The following is a 22,967-nucleotide window of genomic DNA, read 5'->3' as shown; positions in this document are numbered from 1 at the left end:
CCCTCCGGCCGGCCGCCCGCGCCAGCGCCCCCTGCGGGCGGGAGGGCGGGGGCGCGGGCGGGGCCGGGGCCGAGATCGGGGCCGGGGCCGGGGCCGGGGCGGGGCAGGACGGGCGGGAGCGGCGGCCGGGAAGGAGCCTCGGGGCCGGGTAAGGAGCCCCCTCCGGCCCCCTCCGGTCCCCTCCGGCCCCCTCCGGCGCAGCTGGGCCTCCCCTTCCATGCACACTTGCAGCCGGGCCCGGGGAGAGCGGGAACTCTCGGGGGTGCGAGGTCGGGCTGGGGGGATCAGAGGAGGGGTCGCCCCCTGCCCCCCCCCCCCCGACCAGGTCCACCTGGTCCAGCCCACCCTTGGGGACCCCCTCCGACCTGGCAGGGGCATCGGCAAAATGGGGATTAACCGTGAGCTCACGTGGGACGACCTGATGACCCTCTTTCCCCAGCGCTTAGAACAGTGCGCTGCACAGAGCAAGCGCTTAACAGACCCTGGCCGGGGGGCGTCGAGGGGCGAGAGCGCGGGCTTGGGAGTCACAGCCCACCCAGCCCACTCGCCTGCTGGGGTGACTTGGGGCGGGTCCCTTCTCTTCTCCCCCTACCCCCCCTGGAAAATGGGGATCGAGAAGGTGAGCCCCGAAGGGGACCGACCCCGTACGCCTCCGGACCCCAGCGCTCCGCACAGGGCCCGGCGCACGACCTGATTATTAGGACCGTGGGGGTTTGTTAAGCGCTCACTCTGTGCAGAGCACTGTTCCGAGCACCGGGGGAGATACGGGTTGTCCCACGTGAGGCTCACGGTCTTCACCCTCCCCGTTTGACAGGCGAGGGGACCGAGGCACAGAGAGGTGAAGTGACTCGCCCACAGTCACACAGCTTCCCGGCATCACGGATGTAGGGCGCTGGCCTTCTCTGGCACCTTGGCCGGGTAGTGCGAGCCAGGCCGGACCTTCCCTTCTCCCCGCTCCCCCTGGGCGAGGCCTCTTCCCCCGCCGCAGAGCCCGTCCCGTTGGCTTTGGGCCGACGCCGCCGGGCAACTCTTCTCCCCAGGTGGCATGCGGTAGCCCCACCGACGTAGACCTCCGCGCCGTTCCTCCGCCACCTCCATGGACGACATCTTCACCCAGTGCCGGGAGGGCAACGCCGTGGCCGTCCGGCTGTGGCTGGACAACACGGAGAATGACCTCAACCAGGGGTGAGGGGCCCGGTGGGGGCGACGAGGACGGCGGCGGGTGGAAGGTTGGCCGGAGCCGGAGGGGTCCGGCGGGGTGGGGGTGGAGGGGAAGGCCTTTTCTGGAGAGGGATGCGGACCGGGGTGGGGCCCTAGGAGTTGGGGGGAGTCCGGGCGTTCGGGAGAAGTCTGGGGGCCCGGTGGACGGGGTTTGTCCGGCTCAGGCTCGTCCCCAGGGCCCGGGCGTTTTGGAGTTGATCCGAGACCCTGCCGCCCCCGGGTTGCCCCGCGGGGCTGTCGGGGAAGGGGCAGGAGGGCTGGGGGCACCCGCGCCTTCCCCCATCTCACCCGGGCCACCTCCCATCTTCTCCCCTCTCAGCCAGATCAGAGCCCCGCTCCGGGCACCCACCACACCGTCCTGGAGCCCCCTCGGGCCTTCTGGGGTGCAGTGACACTGGGGAGAGGTGGACCCTGCCTGGGGAGGGGGGATAGGGTGGACAGAGGGCATGGGTGGTGGTGAGGGGGGATTCCTGTCCAAACCCCTCGCTGGCCTCAGCTGGGAAAGGAGAAGGAGGGGAGGACTGGACTGGGATGAACTGGGGGTGGAGGGGGAGCGGTCCCCCCTCTCCTTGGCTTTTTCCAGCCGCAGGGGCGGCTGTGGCCACGGTGGCCGGGGAAGGAAGTGACCCGGCGCTAGGAGATAGGGTATCTCTGGAGCCCGGTCCTGGCGGGGCTGGGGAGGGGCAGGGCCCAGGGCCAGCTCCGGGACAGGGTGTATGTGTTAGGGGGGGACGTGGGGGTCAGTCTCCCCAGGGCCCGAGGCGAACGTCGACTCCCTCCTCCGGGGGGGAGATCCCCAGATCTCTCCCCGAACCCCGCCAGGGAGCCTTGGCGGGAGCTCAGGGTGGAGTGGAGCGAGGCGTGGGGGGCAGCGCCCGCTGTGTGGGCGGCCTGGGAGCGTGCTCGTTTTGGGGAGGGGTGACTTAGAGGAACCCAGGAGGGAGGGGTTGGGGTGTGCTTTAAAAGACGGAGATCGGGAGCGGCTTGAGGATCAAGAGGAGCGGTTTAGTGAACTTGATGGGAACTGCTTTCCCCCCCCTCCGTGGAAATGCATCTCGTGGGCCGTGGGAAGGGAGGTGGAGCCGGCGCTGTCCCCTTCCCTCCATCGCTCTCCTCGTCCTCCATCTCTCTTCCTCCTCCTTCTCCATCATCTCTGCCTCCTCCTCCACCTCTTCTTCCTCCTCCCGCCCCCCCCCAGCGCTGGCCGGGAAGTGACCGCAACGCTCAGGCATCCGGGAGGCGGGGTGTCCGGTCCTTCTCTCCGGGCCCGGCCCCTGTCCCGGGCCCCGCCTCTCCTTCCTGCCCCTTACGGGAGCCGGGCCAACCCGGGTCGGGCGGGAATCTCCTTTTATGGCCGCGTGGACCCGCAACCCACTCTCCCCCGCCCGCCCCCCACGTTGATAACGATAACAGAAATCCCTTGGCTTCCCTCCCACCCCACCCCACCCCACCATCCTCCATTCCCCCTGCAGGCAGCCCCTCGGAGAGGGGCCGGGCCCGGCCCGAGGTCGCACAGCGCCCCGCTCCCCGTCGTCCGGGATGAGGATGTGGAGTCCCAATCCCCCGTGTCGCTCCCCTCGCCCGTAACAGAAACGGAGACCCCCTCCGCCACTCCCACAGCCCCTACTCCTTCCCCCTCCTCAAGGATTGCGGGGGGGGGAGACCGAGGCCGAGAGGGGTCACGGGACGCGCCCCGTCCCCCGGGCCTGAGGCCGGTGTCCCGTCCCGCAGGGACGACCACGGATTCTCCCCGCTGCACTGGGCCTGCCGGGAAGGCCGGGGGGCCGTGGTGGAGATGCTGATCATGCGGGGGGCGCGGATCAATGTCATGAACCGGGGGGACGACACCCCTCTGCACCTGGCCGCCAGCCACGGCCACCGCGACATTGTCCAGAAGGTGAGGACCCCTGCCTTGACCCTCAACGGGCTCCGGGGAGTGAATTCCTCCTCCTCCCGTCCCCGGCAGCCCGCCGGGCAGACCGCTCCTTACCGCTCCCTGCCTAGTAGTCATCACCCTGCTGCTATTTGCTGCCTCAGTCGATCCGTCGTATTCGTCGAGGGCTTACTGTGTGCAGAGCACTGGACTGAGCGCCTGGGAGAGTACAATATAACCGACACCGGGGCAGATACCAAACGATGAGGTCGGACGCCTTCCCTGTCCCACAGTCCGAGGTGGGAGGAGAACAGGCGGCGTGGCTCGGGGGAGAGGGCCCGGGCCTAGAGTCAGAGGTCGTGGGTTCTAATCCCGGCTCCGCCACTCGTCCGCTGTGTGACTCGGGGCAAGTCATTTAACTTCTCTGTGCCTCAGTTGAAAACGGGGATTCGAAGTGTGAGCCCCACGTGGGACAGCTTGATCACCCTGTACCTACCCCAGTGCTTAGAAGAGTGCTTGGCACATAGTAAGCGCTTAACAAATACCATCCTTATTGTTATTATTATTTTACACACAATAATAATCGCGGTATTTGTTAAGCACTCCATTTGTGCCAGGCCTTGTACTAAATGCTGGGGTGGATACAAGCAAATCGGATGGGCCGCGGTCTCCTGTCCCACACGGGGCTCACAGTCTCAATCCCCCTTTTCCAGACGAGCTAACTGAGGCATAGAGAAATGAAGTGACTTGCTCCGGGTCACACAGAGGACAAGTGACAGAGCCGGGATTAGAACCCGTGACCTTCTGACTCTCGGGCCCGGGCTCTCTCCCCTAGGTCTCACTGCTTCTCCCTGACCCTCGGCCACTGCGTCCCCACCCCAGCCCGCCGCTGCGAACGGAGTCTCTCGGTCCGCGACGCCCCCTCGTCCCGGGGGCCTGGCGGGGGGGGGGGGGGGGTCACTCGGGAGGAGATCCTGAGCTCGGACAGAAAGCGGGGGTCGCCGGGGGCTCTAATTCGGGAGGGGAGGGCAGGGCCCGGGCTGGGGTTGCCCCTGCCTGTCTCCCCCCGCCCCCCGACCCCTTCACCTCTTCCTGTCCTCTCCACCCCCAGCTGCTGCAATACAAGGCCGACATCAACGCCGTCAACGAACACGGCAACGTCCCTCTGCACTATGCCTGCTTCTGGGGTCAGGATCAGGTGGCTGAGGTAAGACCCCCCCCCCCCCGCCCCAAACCGTGCCCCCATCTGCCCTTCTCTGCACCTTGGGACGGGTCCCTCCCGACTTCACCCCATCCCGCAGAACCCGCCTTCTCTTCGGAGCACGTGGAGGACCGTCTGGGTGGGTTTCTTTGAATGGAGAGTGTGTGTGTGGGGGGGGTATATGTTGTGTGCCCCCACGTAAACCCCTCGTTTCCCCCTCCATGACACGCACGGCCTTCTCCTCCCCCTCCGGCGTCCCCCTCGCCCACCCGGCTACCTCGCAGGACCTCGTGGCCAGCGGCGCCCTGGTCAGCGTCTGTAACAAGTATGGGGAGATGCCCGTGGACAAGGCCAAGGCTCCGCTCCGGGACAGCTTGCGAGGTCAGCCGCTATTGCCCTCTACCCCGACCCCACCCCTCACTCTTCCAAAACCCCCAAGCTGAGGCCTTGGGGCAAGGCGGGCTGGCCGGGGGGCGAGATGTTCGGGGGTCGGGCTCCCCCTTAGGAGCTTTCTACCTGTCTGTCATCAGAGCGAGCGGAGAAGCTGGGCCAGAATCTGAGCAAGATCCCGTACAAGGACACTTTCTGGAAGGGCACCACGCGTACCCGGCCTCGTGAGCTGCGGGGGACTGGGGCCGGGAGGTGGGGGGTGGCGGGCGAGGAGGAGAAATTGCTAAATCCTCCCCTCCTGGCCTTCTCCCCTCCACCCCGCAAGGGAACGGAACCCTCAACAAGCACTCGGGCATTGACTACAACCAGCTGAACTTCATCACGCTCCTCAACAAAAACCACTCCGGAGAGGTGAGCCCGGACCCAGCCCCTCGCACTCAGGGGGTCGCGGGACACCCCCCCCCCCCCCCTCCGGCCTCGGGCAATCCGACTCGCTCCCGGTTCGGAAGTGGCCGGTTGGGCCGCCGGGCGGGGAGAGGTGACTTCCACCGCTCCGGCGCGGTGGTCCGCGGGTGACCCCGTGACCGGGAGGTAGGAATGAAGGGGCAGGGGCAGGAGGTAGACGGGGCGGCCCGGATTCCTGAGCCACCCCGTTCCCGCCAGCTGTGGAAAGGCCGCTGGCAGGGCAACGACGTCGTCATCAAGAAGATGCAGATCCGCGACTGGACCACGAGGAAGAGCCGCGACTTCAATGAGGAGTATCCCCGGCTCAGGTGGGCGTCTGTGTGCGTGTGCTGGGGGGGTGAGGTTTGGACTGAGTGGGGAGGGAGGTGGGGAAGGGGGACCGGACGAGTGGCTCCTCCCCTCTTCCTCCAGAATCTTCTCTCACCCTAACGTCCTGCCCGTGCTGGGCGCCTGCCTGGTCCCGTCCGAACCCCAGCCCGCCATCATCACCCACTGGATGCCCTACGGCTCTCTCTACAACGTCCTGCACGAAGGCACCAGTGCGTGAGCCCCTTCCTCCCGAGGGGTCGGCGGGGGGGGGGGTGCCTCTGGGGAAGGGGGGCAGCGAGAGAGGGACGCGTGGGCCGGGGGAGAGGTGGGGGGAGGCGAGGGAGGGATGCGGGAGGTGGAGGAGAAGGGAAGGAGGCGGGGAAGAGCCCAGACCGACTCCTTGGGCGGAGGGATCGTCTACACTAGCGTCCTGAGGCAGGTCGGGTGGGGGAGGAGGGCTCCGCCTGAACCCTGCCCCTTCCTCCCACCCCCTCTCTGCCGGCGGCAGACTTCGTGGTCGACCAGACCCAGGCGGTGAAGTTTGCCCTGGACATGGCGCGGGGCATGGCCTTTCTGCACACGCTGGAGCCTCTGATCCCACGGCACGCGCTCAACAGCCGCAGCGTCATGGTGAAGCCCCGGGGCGGGGCGGAGAGGGCTGCGGGGGGGGGGGGTGGTGGCGGGAGGGGACCGTCTCCGGCGGGCCGCCGCCCCCGCCCTCCAGCCTCTTCCCCTTTCTCTCCCCGCCCAGATCGACGAGGACATGACCGCCCGCATCAGCATGGCTGACGTCAAGTTCTCCTTCCAGTGCCCCGGCCGCATGTACGCTCCGGCCTGGGTGGCCCCCGAGGGTAGGGCCGGGCAGGGGGTGGGTCAGGGCGGGGTGGGGGGCGGCGGGGGAGGCGGGGGGGAGCAGCCCCGGGACAAGAGGGAGCCGGCCGACCTGACCCGACCTCCCCGCAGCCCTGCAGAAGAAGCCCGAGGAGATTAACCGCCGCTCGGCCGACATGTGGAGCTTCGCCGTGCTGCTGTGGGAACTGGTGACGCGGGAGGTGCCCTTCGCCGATCTTTCCAACATGGAAATCGGCATGAAGGTCAGCTCCGTCCTCCTCCCCGAACGCCGAGCTCCCCCCTGCCCCCCGAGACCCCCCCCCCCCCGGCTCGGTGGAAAGAGCACGGGCTCGCGAGTCAGAGGTCATGAGTTCGAATCCCGGCTCGGCCACTTGTCAGCTGTGGGACTGTGGGCGAGTCGCTTCACTTCTCTGGGCCTCAGTGACCTCATCTGGAAAATGGGGATTAACAGTGAGCCTCACGTGGGACGACCTGATGACCCTGTATCTCCCCCAGCGCTTAGAACAGTGCTCTGCACATAGTAAGCGCTTAACAAATACCAACATTATCATAATTACCCTGTATCTCCCCCAGCGCTTAGAACAGTGCTCGGCACATAGTAAGCGCTTAACAAATACCGACATTATTATTATTAGCCCCGCTCTCCCCCTCTCAGGCTAGCGGGAGCCCGGCCTCCTCGCTCCGGGGAGGGCGGGACTTCGCCTTGAGCCGAGTCGGCCCCGCTCTCCCCGTCCGGTACGAGGAGGGGTGTGGCGGGGGAGCCCCGTGTCCCGACCCCTCCGTCCCCTTCCCCCCCGAACCCAGGTGGCACTGGAGGGCTTGCGCCCCACCATCCCGCCCGGCATCTCGCCTCACGTTTGCAAGCTGATGCGCATCTGCATGAACGAAGACCCGGCCAAGAGGCCCAAGTTCGATATGATCGTGCCCATCCTGGAGAAGATGCAGGACAAATAGCGGCTGCGGGGGGGGGGGGGGGGGGCGGCACCCCCCGGCCGCCCGCCCCTGCGCCCTCTGCTCCTCCCCGCCCCGTCACCTCCCGGAGAAGAGTCAGAACCGAGAGGTGCTAGGCCGGCCCGCGGGCGGCGGCCTGTCTTCTCTACAGCTACGGTACAGGCGGCTCCGCCCCCAGCCTCACCTCTCCCTTCCGCCGCCCCCAGCCCCCGCCCCACTGTGTTCGCGGGTGGGGGACTGCTAGCAGGAGCCCCTCAACCCACTCTGTCGGGCAGGCCCCCCCCCCCATCCCAACCCCCCCCCCCCCCCCCCCCGGGTCCCTTCCTCCGGCCCCGGGGTCGGGGCGGGGGGATGGAGCCGGGGAGCTCCGAGCTTCGTCCTCCACGGCAGCTGCCCCGCACCTCAGTCACAATAAAATTTTTATTATGAAAACGCGGCGGTGGTGGGGATGAGGGCGGAAGGGGGTCACGGGGTGGGGGCAGAGTGGGGGGAAGGCCGCTCTCAAGTGAAATAGTGCGGCTTCTTGACGTTGATGCCGTACTCCCCGAGCACCGGGGTCAGATCCTCCATGGTCAGCGTGTATTTCCGGTCCTGGCGAGAGGGCACGGCGTCGGCCCGGCTCACGGAGAATTACCGGTGGGGCAACTTCGCCCCGAAAGCCCCAGCTCGGTCCCTCCCAGCCCGAGCTTCCCACAAGCGGCGGGTGACGGTTTCCAGGCCCCTTCCACAGACCAGCGGGCTGCAGGGGGCCCCCCCCCCCCACCCTCCCCGGGGCCCCTACCTCCGGGCCCCGGCGCGGCACCCACCTTGCTCTTGCTCCGGGAGCTGCCCGACGCGGTGCCCTTCATCTTGCAGTGCTGCAGCGCGTCGTTGGCGATGTCCGAGATGAACTTTTGCGCGGCCAGTGAGATGAGCCGAATGCTGAGGGGGAAAGCGGGGGTTGAGGAGGGGGGTGGGGTCTCCGCCGGCCTCCCCGACCCCTCACGCCCCCCCCAACTCACATGCGGGGGTCGGAGGCCTCGAAGCCGGCCCGGTTCAGGTAGTAGCCAGTCACGGCATCGGGGATCTAAGAGGAGAGAGAGCACGACGGGGGGGGGGGGGGGGGGCGTCAGGAGGCGGGCGGAGGCCGGGAGGCGGCACCTTAAATGCTCCCCACCCGCGGGCTCGTGCGCATTTGCCTCGCGCCGGGCGTCGTTCTGATCCGGTTGGACCCGGTGTCCGTCCCACTCAGGGTTTCGCCGTTTTAATCGCCGCCGGCCTGAAGGCTAACCCCCCCGGGGCGACGGATCTAAGGTGCGCGGGGACGGCGAGCCGATGGTCCCGGGCCCCGGCCCCCGCCCGCCCGCGACTCACCACCTCCATTTTAGGGACGAGGGAACGGGGATGAGAACCTGGGCCCTCCGACTCCCAGGGCTCTAACCGCTCGCTCACGGCGCTTCTCGGAGGGACGGGTTAGGGACGGCAGGGAGGGAGGCGGGTGGGGACGGACCCCGGGGCGGCCGAGGGAGGGGGGCGGCGCGGAGGGCGGGGCGGCCGTACCGTAGGCGTGTAGTCCTCGAGCTGCATGAGGAAGTCGACGAGCGGCGTGCTGGACACCACGGGCTTCACTTCGCCGTTGGCCGCGCTGGGCAGCACGTAGACCCCGTTGGACATGGCACCCTCGGGGGGGGTCGTCGCGCCGGGGGCGGACGCTGGCACTGCGCGGACACGGTGGGGGACAGTGAGGCCCGGCGCTGCCCATCCCCCCCCTTGCCCGTTTTTTTCTTTTTTTAACGGCATCCGTTTAGCACGACGGGTCAGGCACCCCTGTGACCCGCTGTGATAGACACGGGCCGATCGGGTCCGTGATGGTATCCGTTAAGCGCTTACCCGGTGCCAAGCACCGTCCTAAGCGCTGGAGTAATGATAATAGTGATGGCATTTGAGCGCTTACTAGGTGCCAAGCACTGTCCTAAGCGCTGAGGTAATAATAATAATAATGCTGGTATTTGTTAAGCGCTTACTATATACCATCATCATCATCATCATCATTATATACCATCATCATCATTCCAAACGTTTAGTCCGGTGCTCTGCACATAGTAATAATAATAGTAATGTTGGTATTTGTTAAGCGCTTATTATGTGCTAAGCACTGTTCTAAGCGCTGGGGAGGTACAAGGTGATCGGGGTGTCCCCTGTGGGGCTCACGGTCTTCATCCCCATTTTACAGATGAGGTCACTGAGGCACCGAGAAGTTAAGTGACTTGCCCAAAGTCACACAGCTGACAAATGGCCGAGCCGGGATTTGAACCCATGACCTCTGACTCCCAAGCCCGGGCTCTTTCCACTGAGCCACGCTGCTTCTCTATAATAATAATGCTGGTATTTGTTAAGCGCTTACTATATACCATCATCATCATCATTCCAAACGTTTAGTCCGGTGCTCTGCACACAGTAATAATAACAGTAACGTTGGTATTTGTTGAGCGCTTATTATGTGCTTAGCACTGTTCTAAGCGCTGGGGGAGATACGAGGTGATCGGGGTGTCCCCTGTGGGGCTCACGGTCTTCATCCCCATTTTACAGATGAGGTCACTGAGGCCCAGAGAAGTGACCGGCCCAAGATCACCCAGCTGACAGGTGGTGGAGGCGGGATTAGAACCCATGACCTCTGACTCCCAAGCCCGGGCTCTTTCCACTGAGCCACGCTGGTTCTCATAAATGAGTGAATAAATGAAGGAGTAAAGGAAGGAACGAATGAATGGAGTGAACGAATGAATGAGCAAATGAAGGAAGGAGGGAATGAACAAATGAAGGAGAGGGAGGAAGGAAGGAGAGAGAAGGAGGGAAGGAGGGAAGATGGGAGGGAGGAGCGGGAGGAAGGAATGAATGAATGAACGAACGAAGGAAGGAAGGAACGAACGAATGAATGAGCAAATGAAGGAATGCACGAATGAAGGAAGGAAGGAAAGGAATGAATGAATGAATGAGCAAATGAAGGAATGCACGAATGAAGGAAGAAATGAACGAATGAAGGAACAAATGAATGAATGAACTAATGACTGAAAGAATGAGCAAATGAAGGCATGAGCGAATGAAGGAAAGAAGGAAGGAATGAAGGAAGGGAAGAAGGAATGAATGAATGAAGGAATGAAGGAAGGAAGGGAAGAAGGAATGAATGAATAAAAGAATGAGCGAATGAAGGAAGGAAGGAAAAAAGGAATGAACGAAAGAATGAAGGAAGGAAAGAAGGAAGGAATGAATGAATGAATGAAAGAATGAGCGAATGAAGGAAGGAAGGAAAAAAGGAATGAACGAAAGAATGAAGGAAGGAAAGAAGGAAGGAATGAATGAATGAAAGAATGAGCGAATGAAGGCATGAGCGAATGAAGGCATGAGCGAATGAAGGGAAGAAGGAACGAATGAATGAATGAACGGATGAATGAAGGAAAGAAGGAATGAATGAATGAAGGCATGAACGAATGAACGAAATCAGCGAATGAATGAAGGAATGAACGAATGAAGGAATGAACGAATGTATGAAGGAAGGAAAGAAGGAACGAATGAATGAAAGCACGAACGAATGAACGAAATCGGCGAATGAATGAAGGAATGAACGAATGAAGGAAGGAAGGAACGAATGAATGAAGGAATGAACGAATGAATGAAGGAATGAACGAATGAATGCAGGAAAGAAGGAAGGAACGAATGAATGAAGGAATGAACGAATGAATGCAGGAAAGAAGGAAGGAACGAATGAATGAAGGCACGAACGAATGAACGAAATAAGCGAACGAACGAATGAAGGAAGGAAGGAAGGAGCGAGCGAGCGAGCGAGCGAACGCACGCCTGCAGCCCCCCCCCGGGCGTGCCGGTGCGGGGGGTCTCACCGGAGGCCCGCCGATCCGGCGCATCCCCCCTGGCGTTGGCGGGCCCCAGGGGTCCGGGCGCGGCGGCGGGGCTGGCCTTGCCGTCGGGCGTGGGGGCGGGGGCGGGGGCGGGGCCGGCGGCGGGGGCGGGCGGCGCCGGGGCCGCGGGGGCCGGGCCGGGCTCGGCGTCCGCGCCGCTGCCGCTGCCGCTGCCGCTGCCGCTGCCGCTGCCGCTCATCGGGCCCCCCCCACCCTGCCCCCCCACCCCGCGCTTCCGCTTCCGCTTCCGGGAGGCCCCGGAGCCCCGCCCCGGAAGGCGCGGCGCCGCGCGGGCGCCCGCCAATCGCCCGCCGGGACCCGCCCCGCCCCGGACGCCCATTGGGCGGCCCGGCCGTCGCTCGTCCCGCCCGCGCCCCGCCCCGCCCGCTGATTGGCTCGCCCTCCGGCGGCGCCCGTGGACTGAGGAGCTCGGGACGTTGCCCGGGCAACCGCACGGGGGCGGGGTTCCCGGGGCCGCGTGCGGATGGCCTGCATTCGTTCATCCATCCATCCATTTGTTCATCCATCCGTCCATTCATTCGTCCGTCCATTCATTCATCCACCCATTCATTCATTCATCCATCCACCCGTTCATTCATCCATTCACCCATTCATTCATTCATCCATCCATTCATTCATCCATCTATTCATCCATTCATTCATCCATCCACCTGTTCATTCATCCATCCAGCCATCCATTCACCCATTCATTCATCCATCGATCCGTTCATTCACCCATTCACCCATCCATCCATCCATCCATCCATCCATCCATCCATCCATCCATCCATCCGTTCATTCGTTCATTCATTCATTCATCCATCCACCCATCCACCCATTCATTCATTCATCCATCCATTCACTCATTCGTAATTATTGAGCTCGTACTATAATAAGAAAAAGAAAGATGGCATTTGTTAAGCACTTACTATGTGCTAAGCACTGTTCTAAGCGGTAAACCACACAGCCGAGGGCCTAGTTCTCCTTCTGGGATGATTTAATAATAATAATAATAACAATAATAATAATAATGTTGGTATTTGTTAAGCGCTTACTCTGTGCAGAGCACTGTTCTAAGCGCTGGGAGAGATACAGGGTCATCAGGCTGTCCCACGTGAGGCTCACAATCTTCGTCCCCATTTTACAGATGAGGTCACTGAGGCACAGAGAAGTGAAGTGACTCGCCCACAGTCACACAACTGACAAGGGGCAGAGTCGGGATTCGAACTCATGACCTCTGACTCCCAAGCCCGGGCTCTTTTCCACTGAACCACGCTGCTAATAATAATGCCGGTATTTGTTAAGCGTTTACTAGGTGCCGACCACCGTTCTAAGCACTGGGGTAATAATAATAATAATGTTGGTATTTGTTAAGCACTTACTATGTGCCAAGCAGTGTTCTAAGCGCTGGGAGAGATACAAGGTAATCAGATGGTCCCACATGGGGCTCACAGGCTTTAATCCCCATTTTACAGATGAGGTAACTGAGGTCCAGAGAAGTGAAGTGGCTTGCCCAAGGTCACACAGCAGACAAATGGTGGAGTCTGGATTGGAATTCATGACCTTCTGACTCCCAGGAGTGTGCTCTATCCACTGTACTAAGTGCTGGGGAATACAATATAATAATAATAATAATAATGCTGGTATTTATTAGGCACTTACTATGTGCCAAGCACTGTTCTAAGTGCTGGGGTAGATATCTGATTACCTTGTATTAACCTCAGTGCTTAGAACAGTGCTTGGCACACGCTAAGTGCCTAGCAAATACCATAATAATTATTATTACTATTATACTGGGTAATGAAGTTGTCCCACGTGGGGCTCACAGTCATTAATCCCCATTTTCCAGATGAGGTAACTGAGGCCCAGAGAAGTGAAGTGACTTGCCCACAGTCACACAGCTGACAAGCGGCAGAGCCGGGATTCGAACCCATGACCTCTGACTCCCAACCTCGGGCTCTTTCCACTGAGCCGCGCTGCTTCTCTAACAGCCTGTTAGAACATCAAACACCACTGCCTGCCCACAGCGAGCTCAGCCTAGAGGGTTTTCCTTCAGGTCTAACTTCACTCCCTCCTGCTGCAGGGCAGAAACGTTCCCATCGCGGCTCAGTGGAAAGAGCCCGGGCTTGGGAGTCAGAGGTCAAGGGTTCGAATCCTGTCTCTGCCGCTTTTCAGCTGGGTGACTTTGGGCCAGTCACTTCACTTCTCTGTGCCTCAGTTCCCTCATCTGTAAAATGGGGATGAAGACTGTGAGCCCCATGTGGGACAACCTGATCACCTTGTATCCCCCCCCGGTGCTTAGAACAGTGCTTGGCACATAGTAAGCGCTTAACAAATGCCATCCTTATTTATTATTATCCCAGCGCTGAAGGCAGAGGAACTGGGACAGTGTCTTTCCCAGTGAGAAGCAGCGTGGCTCAGTGGAAAGAGCCCGGGCTTGGGAGTGAGAGGTCATGGGTTCTAATCCCGGCTCTGCCACTTGACAGCTGTGTGACCGTGGGCGAGTCTCTTCACTTTGCTGTGCCTCAGTTACCTCATCTGGAAAATGGGGATTAAGATTGTGAGCCTCACATGGGACAATGTGATTCCCCCATATCTCCCCCAGTGCTCAGAACAGTGCTCTGCACATAGTAAGTGCTTAACAAATACCAACATTATTATGGGAAGTAGCAGGGTGTAGCGAATAGAGCACGGTCTTGGGAGTCAGAGGTTGTGGGTTCTAATCCCGGCTCCGCCACTTATCAGCTGTGTGACTTTGGGCAAGTCACTCGACTTCTCTGTGCCTCAGTGACCTCATCTGGAAAATGGGGATGAGGACTGTGAGCCCCACGTGGGACAACCTGATTACCTTGTGTCTACCCCAGCGCTTAGAACAGTGCTCGGCACATAGTAAGCGCTTAACAAATACCAACACTGTTATTATTATTAAAATGGGGATTGACTGTGAGCCTCACGTGGGCCGACCTGATGACCCTGTATCTCCCCCAGCGCTTAGAACAGTGCTCGGCACACAGTAAGCACTTAAGTACCAACATTATTATTATTTCCCCACCCAGTCAGGCCCCCCAGAGCATCACCCTGCCCCACGCCGGACCTAACCCCCTCGGCCACCGCCTTTCTAAACTCAACATTTGAGCCTTTTCACCTCCCCGGGGTAAGGCCCCCCCTTGCCCTCCCAACTCCCTCTCCACGACGAGGCGCTTGCCCCACTCCCGGATCCCTTTCTTCTCCCCGTCCCCCTCTCGCCCACGATAAGACAGGCTTTAGGTTGGGGTAGGGAAGAATCTAGTTTATTGCTGTTGTACGGGCCCTGAGTCGTGGGGGCGAGGACGGAGAGGGTGGGGAGGGACGGCCAGGCGGGGGAAGGATGAGGTATTGAGCGAGGCACAGCTTCACGGGAGGTAGGCTCAGGTGGCAAAGGGGGCTCAGAATAGGGCAGGGAGTTTCAGCGCTCTGAGGGTGGGGTTGGGGCTGGGTCAGAGGCTCTGCTGAGATGGGGGGCGGGCAGAGGCTGCAGCAGGGTGGTGAGATTGGGGGACGCGTAGGGGTCCGGGGGGACGGGCAGAGGCTGCAGCAGGGTGGTGAGGCTGGGGGACGTTTAGGGGTCCGGGGGGACGGGCAGAGGCTGCAGCCGGGTGGTGAGATTGGGGGACGCGAAGGGGTCCGGGGGGCGGGCAGAGGCTGCAGCAGGATGGTGAGATTGGGGGACGCGAAGGGGTCCGGGGGGGCGGGCAGAGGCTGCAGCAGGGTGGTGAGATTGGGAGACGTTTAGGGGTCTGGCGGGCGGGCAGAGGCTGCAGCAGGGTGGTGAGATTGGGGGACGTTTAGGGGTCAGGGGGACGGGCAGAGGCTGCAGCCGGGTGGTGAGATTGGGGGACGTTTAGGGGTCTGGCGGGCGGGCAGAGGCTGCAGCAGGGTGGTGAGATTGGGGGACGTTTAGGGGTCAGGGGGACGGGCAGAGGCTGCAGCCGGGTGGTGAGATTGGGGGACGTTTAGGGGTCCGGGGGGCGGGCAGAGGCTGCAGCCGGGTGGTGAGATTGGGGGACGCGAAGGGGTCCGGGGGGACGGGCAGAGGCTGCAGGAGGGTGGTGAGACTGGGAGACGTTTAGGGGTCCGGGGGACGGGCAGAGGCTGCAGCCGGGTGGTGAGATTGGGGGACGCGTAGGCGTCCGGGGAGGGGGGATGGGGGGTCAGGCAAGGAGCAGAGCCTTCAGCAGAGCAGGATAGTTGGGGGTCCCCCAGCCTGTAACGGGGTCCCAGCCAGGGCCACAGCAGAAGCCCTGTCCCTGCACCGTCTCATCCAGACAGGACAGATGGCAGCCATTTGTAACCTGCAGGGGTGGGGGAAGGGGATGAGTCCGAGGGTTTTTGGAGGGGACACCCCCTCTTGCCCCCACCCCCGCCCCCCCGTCCTCACCCATTACCCAACCACTCCCTTGGGGCTACCTCAACCCCCATCTCCCGGCCCCGAGACTCACGTCGAACAGGCCGGTGCCACCTCGGGCCGCCAGCTGGTACAGTAGGGGGTTCAGGAAGCCGAGGGGCGGGCGCCCGCTCAGCAGCCGCTGCTCATTCACCAGAGACAGAATCCCCCCGAACACCGGTGTGGAGGCCTGGGAGAGGACGGGAGCGGAAAGGGAGACGTGGGGAACGGGGTCGGGAAGGAGGAAGGGAGCCGTGGGGGTCGGAGCGCTCCCCCAGTCTGGAGAGGGGCAGAGCTGGGGTGGGGGTCAGGGGCCGGGAGGTAGGAGGGCCCCGGGTCAGGACTCACCGAGGTGCCGGACACCCACGGGATGGGCAAGCCATTGCTGACCACCCAGTAGCCATCAGACAGCGCTGCCACGTCCGGGTAGGCCCGGCCGCTGGCGTTGAAGTAGTGCGAGGGGGGTAGCCGGGTAGACGAATGCAGGAACTTGGATACCGCTTCCTCCTGTGAGGGGAGTCGTTGGGGGACAGGCCGGCCGGTCCCCCCGGCCTCTATCCCCACCCCGCCACCGCCCTCCATCCCCACCCTGGAGACCCAAGCCTCCCACCTGGGGCGAGGGGGTGGTCCGGAGCCCCGGAGGGGGGTACCTGGTAGGCTGGCCGAGGAAAAGCGTTGCTGAAGCCGCCTCCGCTGATGTAATCGGCCACCTCGTCCGTTACTCGGAAGGGGTTCCGGAAGGACGTCCCGCCTACCGCCGTGATGTACGGGCTGGGGAACACGGGTCGGGCGGGCGGTCACGGGAGCACGGGGCCCCGGGAGTCGGGAGCGGACACGACGGGGCCAGGGGAAACAGATCTCAGGGCCGCCCCGGCAGGCAGCGGGGCAACCGCACCGTGCTGGGGCCACGGGATGGTGGAGAGGAGGGGATCTCCGGTCACCTGGAAGCCGGGAAGCTCGGGCGGAAGACGTGATTCCCAGAGGACACGGTCCGACAGCCGGCGCCGCTGTCTCCTGGGGAAGGAGGGGTCGTGGGGGGAAAGGTATTTTCTTCAATGAATGGTCAAAGCTAGGTCACTGGAGGGAAAGTTAAGGGAGCTGGAGACCCCATCCCTAGCCACACCACCAAATGTCTTGGTGCCCCTGTTGGACACAAAGTCCTGGGCTCGAGGGAACCTGAGGCTCGTTTCGGGGGGTTAAAGGCTCAGACACCCCCGATAACCCCCTCTCCCCATACAGGTTTCTTCCCACTGAGCTTTGGAGCGTAAGCTCTTAGCAGTCAGGGACATCTTTTACTTCAAAGGCATACTCCCAAGTATTCAGGACAGTGTGCTACCCACATAAAGTGCTCTCGACACTCAAAATGCGCAGAATAGTGCTCCGCTATTCGTCATGCCCTCAATAAATGCAGTTGTTTATTATTAGTATTATGGTACTACTATAATATATAAAAGAATATATAGTATATATATATGATATATAGTCATATATAGTACTATATTTTTACTATTAATAAAAACTTTATGGAATTTGCTAAGTTCTCGCTAGATGTCAGGCACCGTTCTAGGCGCTGGAGTGGATACAAGCTCAGCGGGTTGGACAAAGTCCCTGCCCCACACGGAGCTCCTCTATGTAGGAGGGAGGACAAGGTATCGAATCCCCATTTTACAGATGAGGAAACCGAGGCGCAGAGACATGAAGTACAAAATGTGTGAAACGTGGATCAAAACGGTGAGGCCCCACGTGGGACGGGGACCGCGTCCTACCTGCTTAGCTTGTATCTACCCCAGCACTTAGTACAGTGTCCGGCACAGAGTAAGTGCTTAACGAACACCTTAAAAACCCCCAAAACGGTGGCTTCCCCAAGGATACTCGGCAGAGAACTGGCAGAGCCGCGAATCCAGCGCTCTGACTCCCAGGTCCGGGATCTTTCCGCTGTCGATGATGATGATAAAGTACTGCCTAGGGAGGAGGAGGGGATGGCAAAGGGGAGAGTGGTAGCCCTGGGCGAAGCAGGAACTGGAGGCTACCTGAAGCAAAGAGCAGGGTGAGGCCTCGGGCACCGGCCTTCATCAGCTCGGCATTGACCCGGTCAAGGTAGACGCCGCTCAACGAGTCCTCATCATCCCCGTAGCTGACGGTGTGCACCCAGGGCAGCGAGGAGGTGTTGCTGAGCGCTAAGAGCCACTGCAGAAACGGCTCCTGGGCCTCGTGGCGGCCTGGGGTGCGTGGGGATCAACACAGGACCGGGGGCAGGTTGAGGAGGTGGAGGTGGAGGCGGGGGGTGAGGGGAGGAAGAGGGGATCCAGTTGGACGGGGAGGGGTCGGTCTGGGGGGTGGGCAGGGGCCGTACCGGGATTGCTGAAGACCCAGGTGGAGATGTTGGCCCCGGCGCTCATGAGGTACTGCACGTCCAGACTGGCCTCCAGGCCGGCCCGGCCCCGGCCCTGCGGCCCCACCACCCGCTCCACGGCCGCCTGGTGCCTGAAGCTGCGGCCGAACAGACGCATGAACTTGGCCAGGTCGGTGGCGTGGAAGTATTGCTCCAGGAACTGGGGAGAGAGGGGGTGGGGGAGAGAGCCCGCCGGGAGCCCGGCGGGGGCACCGAAGGGACCGGGGCGGGGGGGTCGGACGGATGGACAAGGAAGCAGAGTACGCACGGTACTTCCCCAAGCGCTTAATCCAGTGTCCTGATAAATACGATTGAATTGGATTGAAGTGCGGCGCGGGGCTCGAGGATGAGGGGAGGAGCCCCGGGGGGAGTCGCCGAGGCCCACGGTGGAGGGGAGACAGGCGGGAAACTCGGCCCTAGGGGCCGAGAGGACCGGGAGAGGTGACTGCTGAGCGGCGGGGCCGGCGGGGGGGGGGGCGGGCCCCGTGGAGAGAGGGGTTACCTGGGCGCAGGCCTGGCTGTTGTTGGCCGCCGTCCCGCCCACGTCCAGCGCCGTCAGGTTGTATCGCTCGCGGATCACGGCCGGGGTCACCCCCAGGTGCAAGCCCACCGAGAGGTCCTGCCCCCGGGCCCGCTGCTGCACGGTGGAGGGGGACGGAAAGCGGTGCAGTCCCCCGACTGAAGGGATGGGGGGGAGTGTGTTGGGGGGGTGAGGGCTCCGTCCCCACACACCCCTGGTGCCCCCCGCTCCTCGCTCGCACTAGCTCCGTCGTCCCCCCGACTGGTCCATTTGTTCCCCGTTACCCCCGCCTCCACCCCCTTGCCCGGTACCGAAGTCGACGTGCGGGGCCAGCGGCTCCGGGAGCCTGTACGGCCTCGGAGATCTGACCAGCCGCTGGCCGCCCGCCTCGTAGCGATGGAACTCGGCTCCTGCTAGCAGCTGCTCCGCCAGCCTGCAGGGGCGTGGGGTTATTGTTATATCGTACTCTCCCAAGCGCTTAGGACAGTGCTCTGCACACAGTAAGCGCTCAATAAATTCGATTGACTGACCAGGGGGGGGGGTGGTCAGGGGAATGAGAGTCCAGGGAAGGAAGATATGGGGGCCAGGGGGGCCGGCGGGGGAGAGGGGTTGATCAGCAGCAAGTCGGCCGTGGCGTTGGGTGATAATAATAATAATCCTAAATGCTTACTCTGTGCCAGGCACTGTACTAAGCGCTGGGGTGGATACAAGCAAATCGAGTTGGACAAGGTCCCTGTGGGGCTCACGGTCTCGATCCCCATTTTCCAGATGAGGTAACTGAGGCACTGAGAAGTGAACTGACTCGCCCAAGGTGACACACAGCAGACAAGTGGCAGAGCCGCCCGGCTCACTACGCCACGCTGCTTCTCACTACGCCACGCCGATGGTGGGTGGACGGACAAGGACCTCCCCCCCCAGACGGATTCACCTCCCCCCCGCAGCCTCTCACCCCGCGGTGAAGCGGCACTCCAGGAAATCCTGCGTGGCCACCGTCTGGCAGTCCCGGGCTCCCGCGGCCCCCAGCCACTTGTGCACCGTGCTCAGGGTCAGCCCGGAGGGCCGGACCAGGGTGGCCACCTCGTCCAGGGTCAGGTATTTCCCTGTCCGGCGGCACACCCGGGTTACGGCGGGGCAGGAGGGGGCGCGGCCACAGAAAACCCCCCCGTTCCCGAGACCCCCACCCGCCTCCGGCTCCCCCGCTCCCCACCGTCCCCGCCATCAGTCAGACCCCCGCGCCCTCATACCGTAGCGGGGGGACGTGGGGTTGGACACGGCCAGCACAAGTTCTTCCAGCCGGTCCAGGTTCCGTTGCTTCAGGGCAAAGGTCAGAACCACGGGCTCCTCCGGACCCAGGCGGCCCACGGGGGTCCAGCCGGGGGGCACCCTACGGCAAGGCCGCGAAGGGAGAGAGAGAGGGAGGGGAGAGGCGGGAGGGAACAAAGGGGAGTGGCGCGGCGGGTTCGGGAATCAAAACTCCGTCCTCTGACTTCTCACCCCACCCCAACCGGAGCGCACGTCTCGGGTCGTGAACCGTCTGGGTGGAGGCTGGGGGTGGTTCTATCGTCACCCACTTCCCTAAGGGCGCTGCTGAAACTCCCACCGCCGCCCGCGGCTGGGACCCAGGCCCCTGCCCTGCCCCCGCCGCTTCTCCGACTCCCCGGGGAGGCCGCGGTGGGCCAGGGCAGGGAACCCCCCCCCCACCCCATCTTGGTGGGATTAGAGAAGGCCGGTGTCCCCTAAAACAGGATGTGGGACGGCGCCGCGGCCTGCTATCTGCACGGCGGCCTCCAGTTAATCCATCGATGGTATCTATTGAGCGCTTACTGTGTGCAGGGGACCGTACTGAGCGCTCGGGAGAGTACAAGGGAGTTGGCGGACACGTTCCCGCCCACCAGGAGCTTCCAGTCTAGAGGAGGAGCTTCCAATCCTCTCTGAAGTTGCCCTGCCGGGGGCGGAGAGGGGCTGGGGGCGGGGGGTGACTTACTGCAAGGATTGGTCAGGCTCGGGGGTCCAGCTACTGACGCCATAGAAGCTGGAGGAAAGACAGAGGCCCAGGAGGCCCAGGAGCCTGGATGGACGGGAAGCAAGCACAGTGGAGAAGGATGAATGATAATAAAATCCTAATAATTATGGTATTTGTTAAGCACTTACTATGCGCCAGGTACTGTATTAAGCGCTGGGGTAGATACAAGTAAATCGGGTTGGATACAGTTCCTGTCCCGTATAATAAAGTGAGCCCGTTATTGGGCAGGGATTGACTCTATCTGTTGCTGAATTGTCCATTCCAAGAGCTTAGTATAGTGCTCTGCACATAGTAAGCGCTCAATAAATATGACTGAATGAATAATAATAATAACGATGGCATTTGTTAAGTGCTTACAATGTGCAAAACACTGTTTTAAGCGCTGGGGAGGATACGAGGTGATCAGGTTGTCCCACATGGGCCTCACAGTCTGACTCCCCATTTTACAGAGGAGGCAACTGAGGCCCAGAGAAGTGAAGTGACTTGCCCAAAGTCACACACCTGACAAGCGACAGAGCCGGAATTTGAACCCATGATCTCTGACTCCCCAGTCCATGCTCTTTCCCCCGAGCCACGCTGCCTCTCACGGTGGGGCTCACTGTCTCAATCTTCATAATAATAATAATGTTGGTATCTGTTAAGCGCTTACTATGTGCCAAGCACTGTTCTAAGCGCTGGGATAGATACAGGGTAATCAGGGTGTCCCACATTAGGGCTCACGGTCTTCATCCCCATTTGACAGATGATGTAAATGAGGCCCAGAGAAGTAAAGTGACTTGCCCAAAGGTCACACAGCAGACCAGTGGCAGAGTGGGGATTAGAACCCATGACCTTCTGACTCTCAGGCCCGCCCTTTGGCCACGCCACTCTTCCATGCTGCTTCTCCCCGGGGGTTGGGGGGGAGGTACCCGTTAGGGGGAGGGTCTGCAGAGCTCCCCCCCACCAACAGCCCCCTCATCGCCCTCCCCATCCTTTTGTTCTTCCAGGCTCCGTGGAGGCCCCTTTAGGGCCCAATCTCTCTCTCATACTCCATTTCCACCGCATCCTTCATTCAGGTGTACTTATTGAGCGCTTCCGGTGTTGCAGCACGCTGTACTATAGGGAAGCAGCGTGGCTCGGTGGCAAGAGCCCGGGCTTGGGAGTCAGAGGTCACGGGTCCGAATCCCGGCTTTGCCACTCGTCAGCTGTGTGACTGTGGGCAAGCCACTTCACTTCTCTGTGCCCTCAGTTACCTCATCTGTAAAATGGGGATGAAGACTGGGAGCCTCACGTGGGACAACCCGATGACCCTGGATCTCCCCCAGCGCTAAGAACAGTGCTCTGCACCTAGTAAGCGCTTAACGAATACCAGCATTATTATTAGTGCTGATATACTACTGTAGTACTATACTATAGTACTGATATAATTAGTATTATTATTATTGGAGAAGCAGCGTGACTCGGTGGAAAGAGCACGGGCTTTGGGGACAGAGGTCCCGAGTTCGAATCCCGGCTCAGCCGCTTGTCAGCTGTGTGACTGCGGGCAGGTCACTTCCCTTCTCTGTCCCTCAGTGCCCTCATCTGGAAAATGGGGATGACGACTGTGAGCCCCAACGTGGGACCACCCGATTCCCCTGTGTCTCCCCCAGCGCTTAGAACGGTGCTCTGCACCTAGTAAGCGCTTAACAACTACCATCATTATCATTATTATTATTATTAGTGCTACTAAGCGCTTGGAAAGCACAGTTCAGCCCTAAAGAGAGACAATCCCCGCCCACACCGGCTCCACCCGCCCCCGATTTCCCCTCCCCACACCTCCCCCCGACCTCCCCTTCCAGTTTCCTCTCCCCATCACCCCGCTCTCAAGACCTCCAAAGACCCCCGCTCCCTTACCACACTCCGCGTCCCCCCATGGTGATGTCCGGTCTCGGAACGCACAGGAAAAAGAAAAAAAAATCACATGATCGTGGCCGTGTGATCGGTCTCGGGTCATGTGACCCAGAAGGGCCACCCGGCCGTCCGGGGCACGGTCCCCTTTTGGGGACCCTTTTGAGGCCCGCACCAACCCCCGACGCCCGCCGAGATGAGCCACCCCGGCGTCGACTGGCCCCGCTCCGGCTCCTCCGCCGGGTTCCTCCCCTCCCTCCCTCCCAGGCCCAATCACCCAGCTCTGCTTCCCTTCCCTCCCCTTCTTCTCAGGTCCTCCTCCTCCTCCCCCCACCCCCGTCCTGTCCCGTCCCGTCCTCTCCCGCCCCGCGGAAAGCACCAACCGGAGCCGGGTTACAAACTCTGCGATTTATTAAGGCGTCTGGAGTGAGAATTGGCACTTGGTTCTGGATCCGGGGAGCGGGGGTGGTCGAGAGGGAGGAACAGTGTGGCTGGGGGGTCTTGCGTGGGGGTGGGCCCAGTTTGGGGACGGGTGGGGGGGGGGGGCTTGACCTAGGCCGGGGGCTCGGGGGAGTCAGCCCGGTCCCCCCC

At 61.8% G+C, this 22,967-nt stretch overlaps 3 protein-coding genes across 3 annotated transcripts; 1 reads left to right on the top strand and 2 right to left on the bottom strand.

Annotated features, from left to right (window-relative positions):
• Window positions 1-93: 93 nt before the first annotated feature.
• On the top strand, window positions 94-7,553 carry ILK (integrin linked kinase). The gene is made up of 13 exons (XM_029052547.2): window positions 94-148; window positions 1,041-1,185; window positions 2,953-3,118; window positions 4,206-4,301; window positions 4,580-4,676; window positions 4,826-4,909; window positions 5,011-5,096; window positions 5,349-5,458; window positions 5,562-5,689; window positions 5,968-6,089; window positions 6,211-6,310; window positions 6,423-6,553; window positions 7,116-7,553. The coding sequence occupies exons 2-13, from the start codon at window positions 1,097-1,099 to the stop codon at window positions 7,263-7,265; spliced, it is 1,359 nt and encodes a 452-aa protein (XP_028908380.1). The 5' UTR covers window positions 94-148; window positions 1,041-1,096; the 3' UTR covers window positions 7,266-7,553.
• A 111-nt stretch (window positions 7,554-7,664) lies between these two features.
• TAF10 (TATA-box binding protein associated factor 10) lies at window positions 7,665-11,240 on the bottom strand (the record flags this gene model as incomplete). The annotated part of the gene is made up of 5 exons (XM_029046654.1): window positions 7,665-7,853; window positions 8,069-8,183; window positions 8,264-8,328; window positions 8,802-8,959; window positions 11,135-11,240. Coding segments are annotated over 5 exons (534 nt in total), but the record flags the coding sequence as incomplete, so codon positions are not given.
• Window positions 11,241-14,420: 3,180 nt separating this feature from the next.
• TPP1 (tripeptidyl peptidase 1) lies at window positions 14,421-22,594 on the bottom strand. Its single transcript, XM_029052537.2, has 13 exons — window positions 22,383-22,594; window positions 20,472-20,555; window positions 19,732-19,871; window positions 19,437-19,587; window positions 18,799-18,920; window positions 18,470-18,645; window positions 17,929-18,127; window positions 17,606-17,794; window positions 16,517-16,589; window positions 16,226-16,346; window positions 15,924-16,082; window positions 15,631-15,765; window positions 14,421-15,483 (listed from the first exon to the last, which is right to left on the bottom strand). Exons 1-13 carry the CDS (start codon window positions 22,400-22,402, stop codon window positions 15,343-15,345), a joined length of 1,710 nt encoding a protein of 569 aa, XP_028908370.1. The 5' UTR covers window positions 22,403-22,594; the 3' UTR covers window positions 14,421-15,342.
• Window positions 22,595-22,967: the final 373 nt, after the last annotated feature.

The sequence above is a fragment of the Ornithorhynchus anatinus genome, chromosome 2 (genome assembly GCF_004115215.2).
Source record: "Ornithorhynchus anatinus isolate Pmale09 chromosome 2, mOrnAna1.pri.v4, whole genome shotgun sequence".
Taxonomy (NCBI): domain Eukaryota; kingdom Metazoa; phylum Chordata; class Mammalia; order Monotremata; family Ornithorhynchidae; genus Ornithorhynchus; species Ornithorhynchus anatinus.
This window is presented reverse-complemented; position numbering and strand designations above follow the sequence as displayed.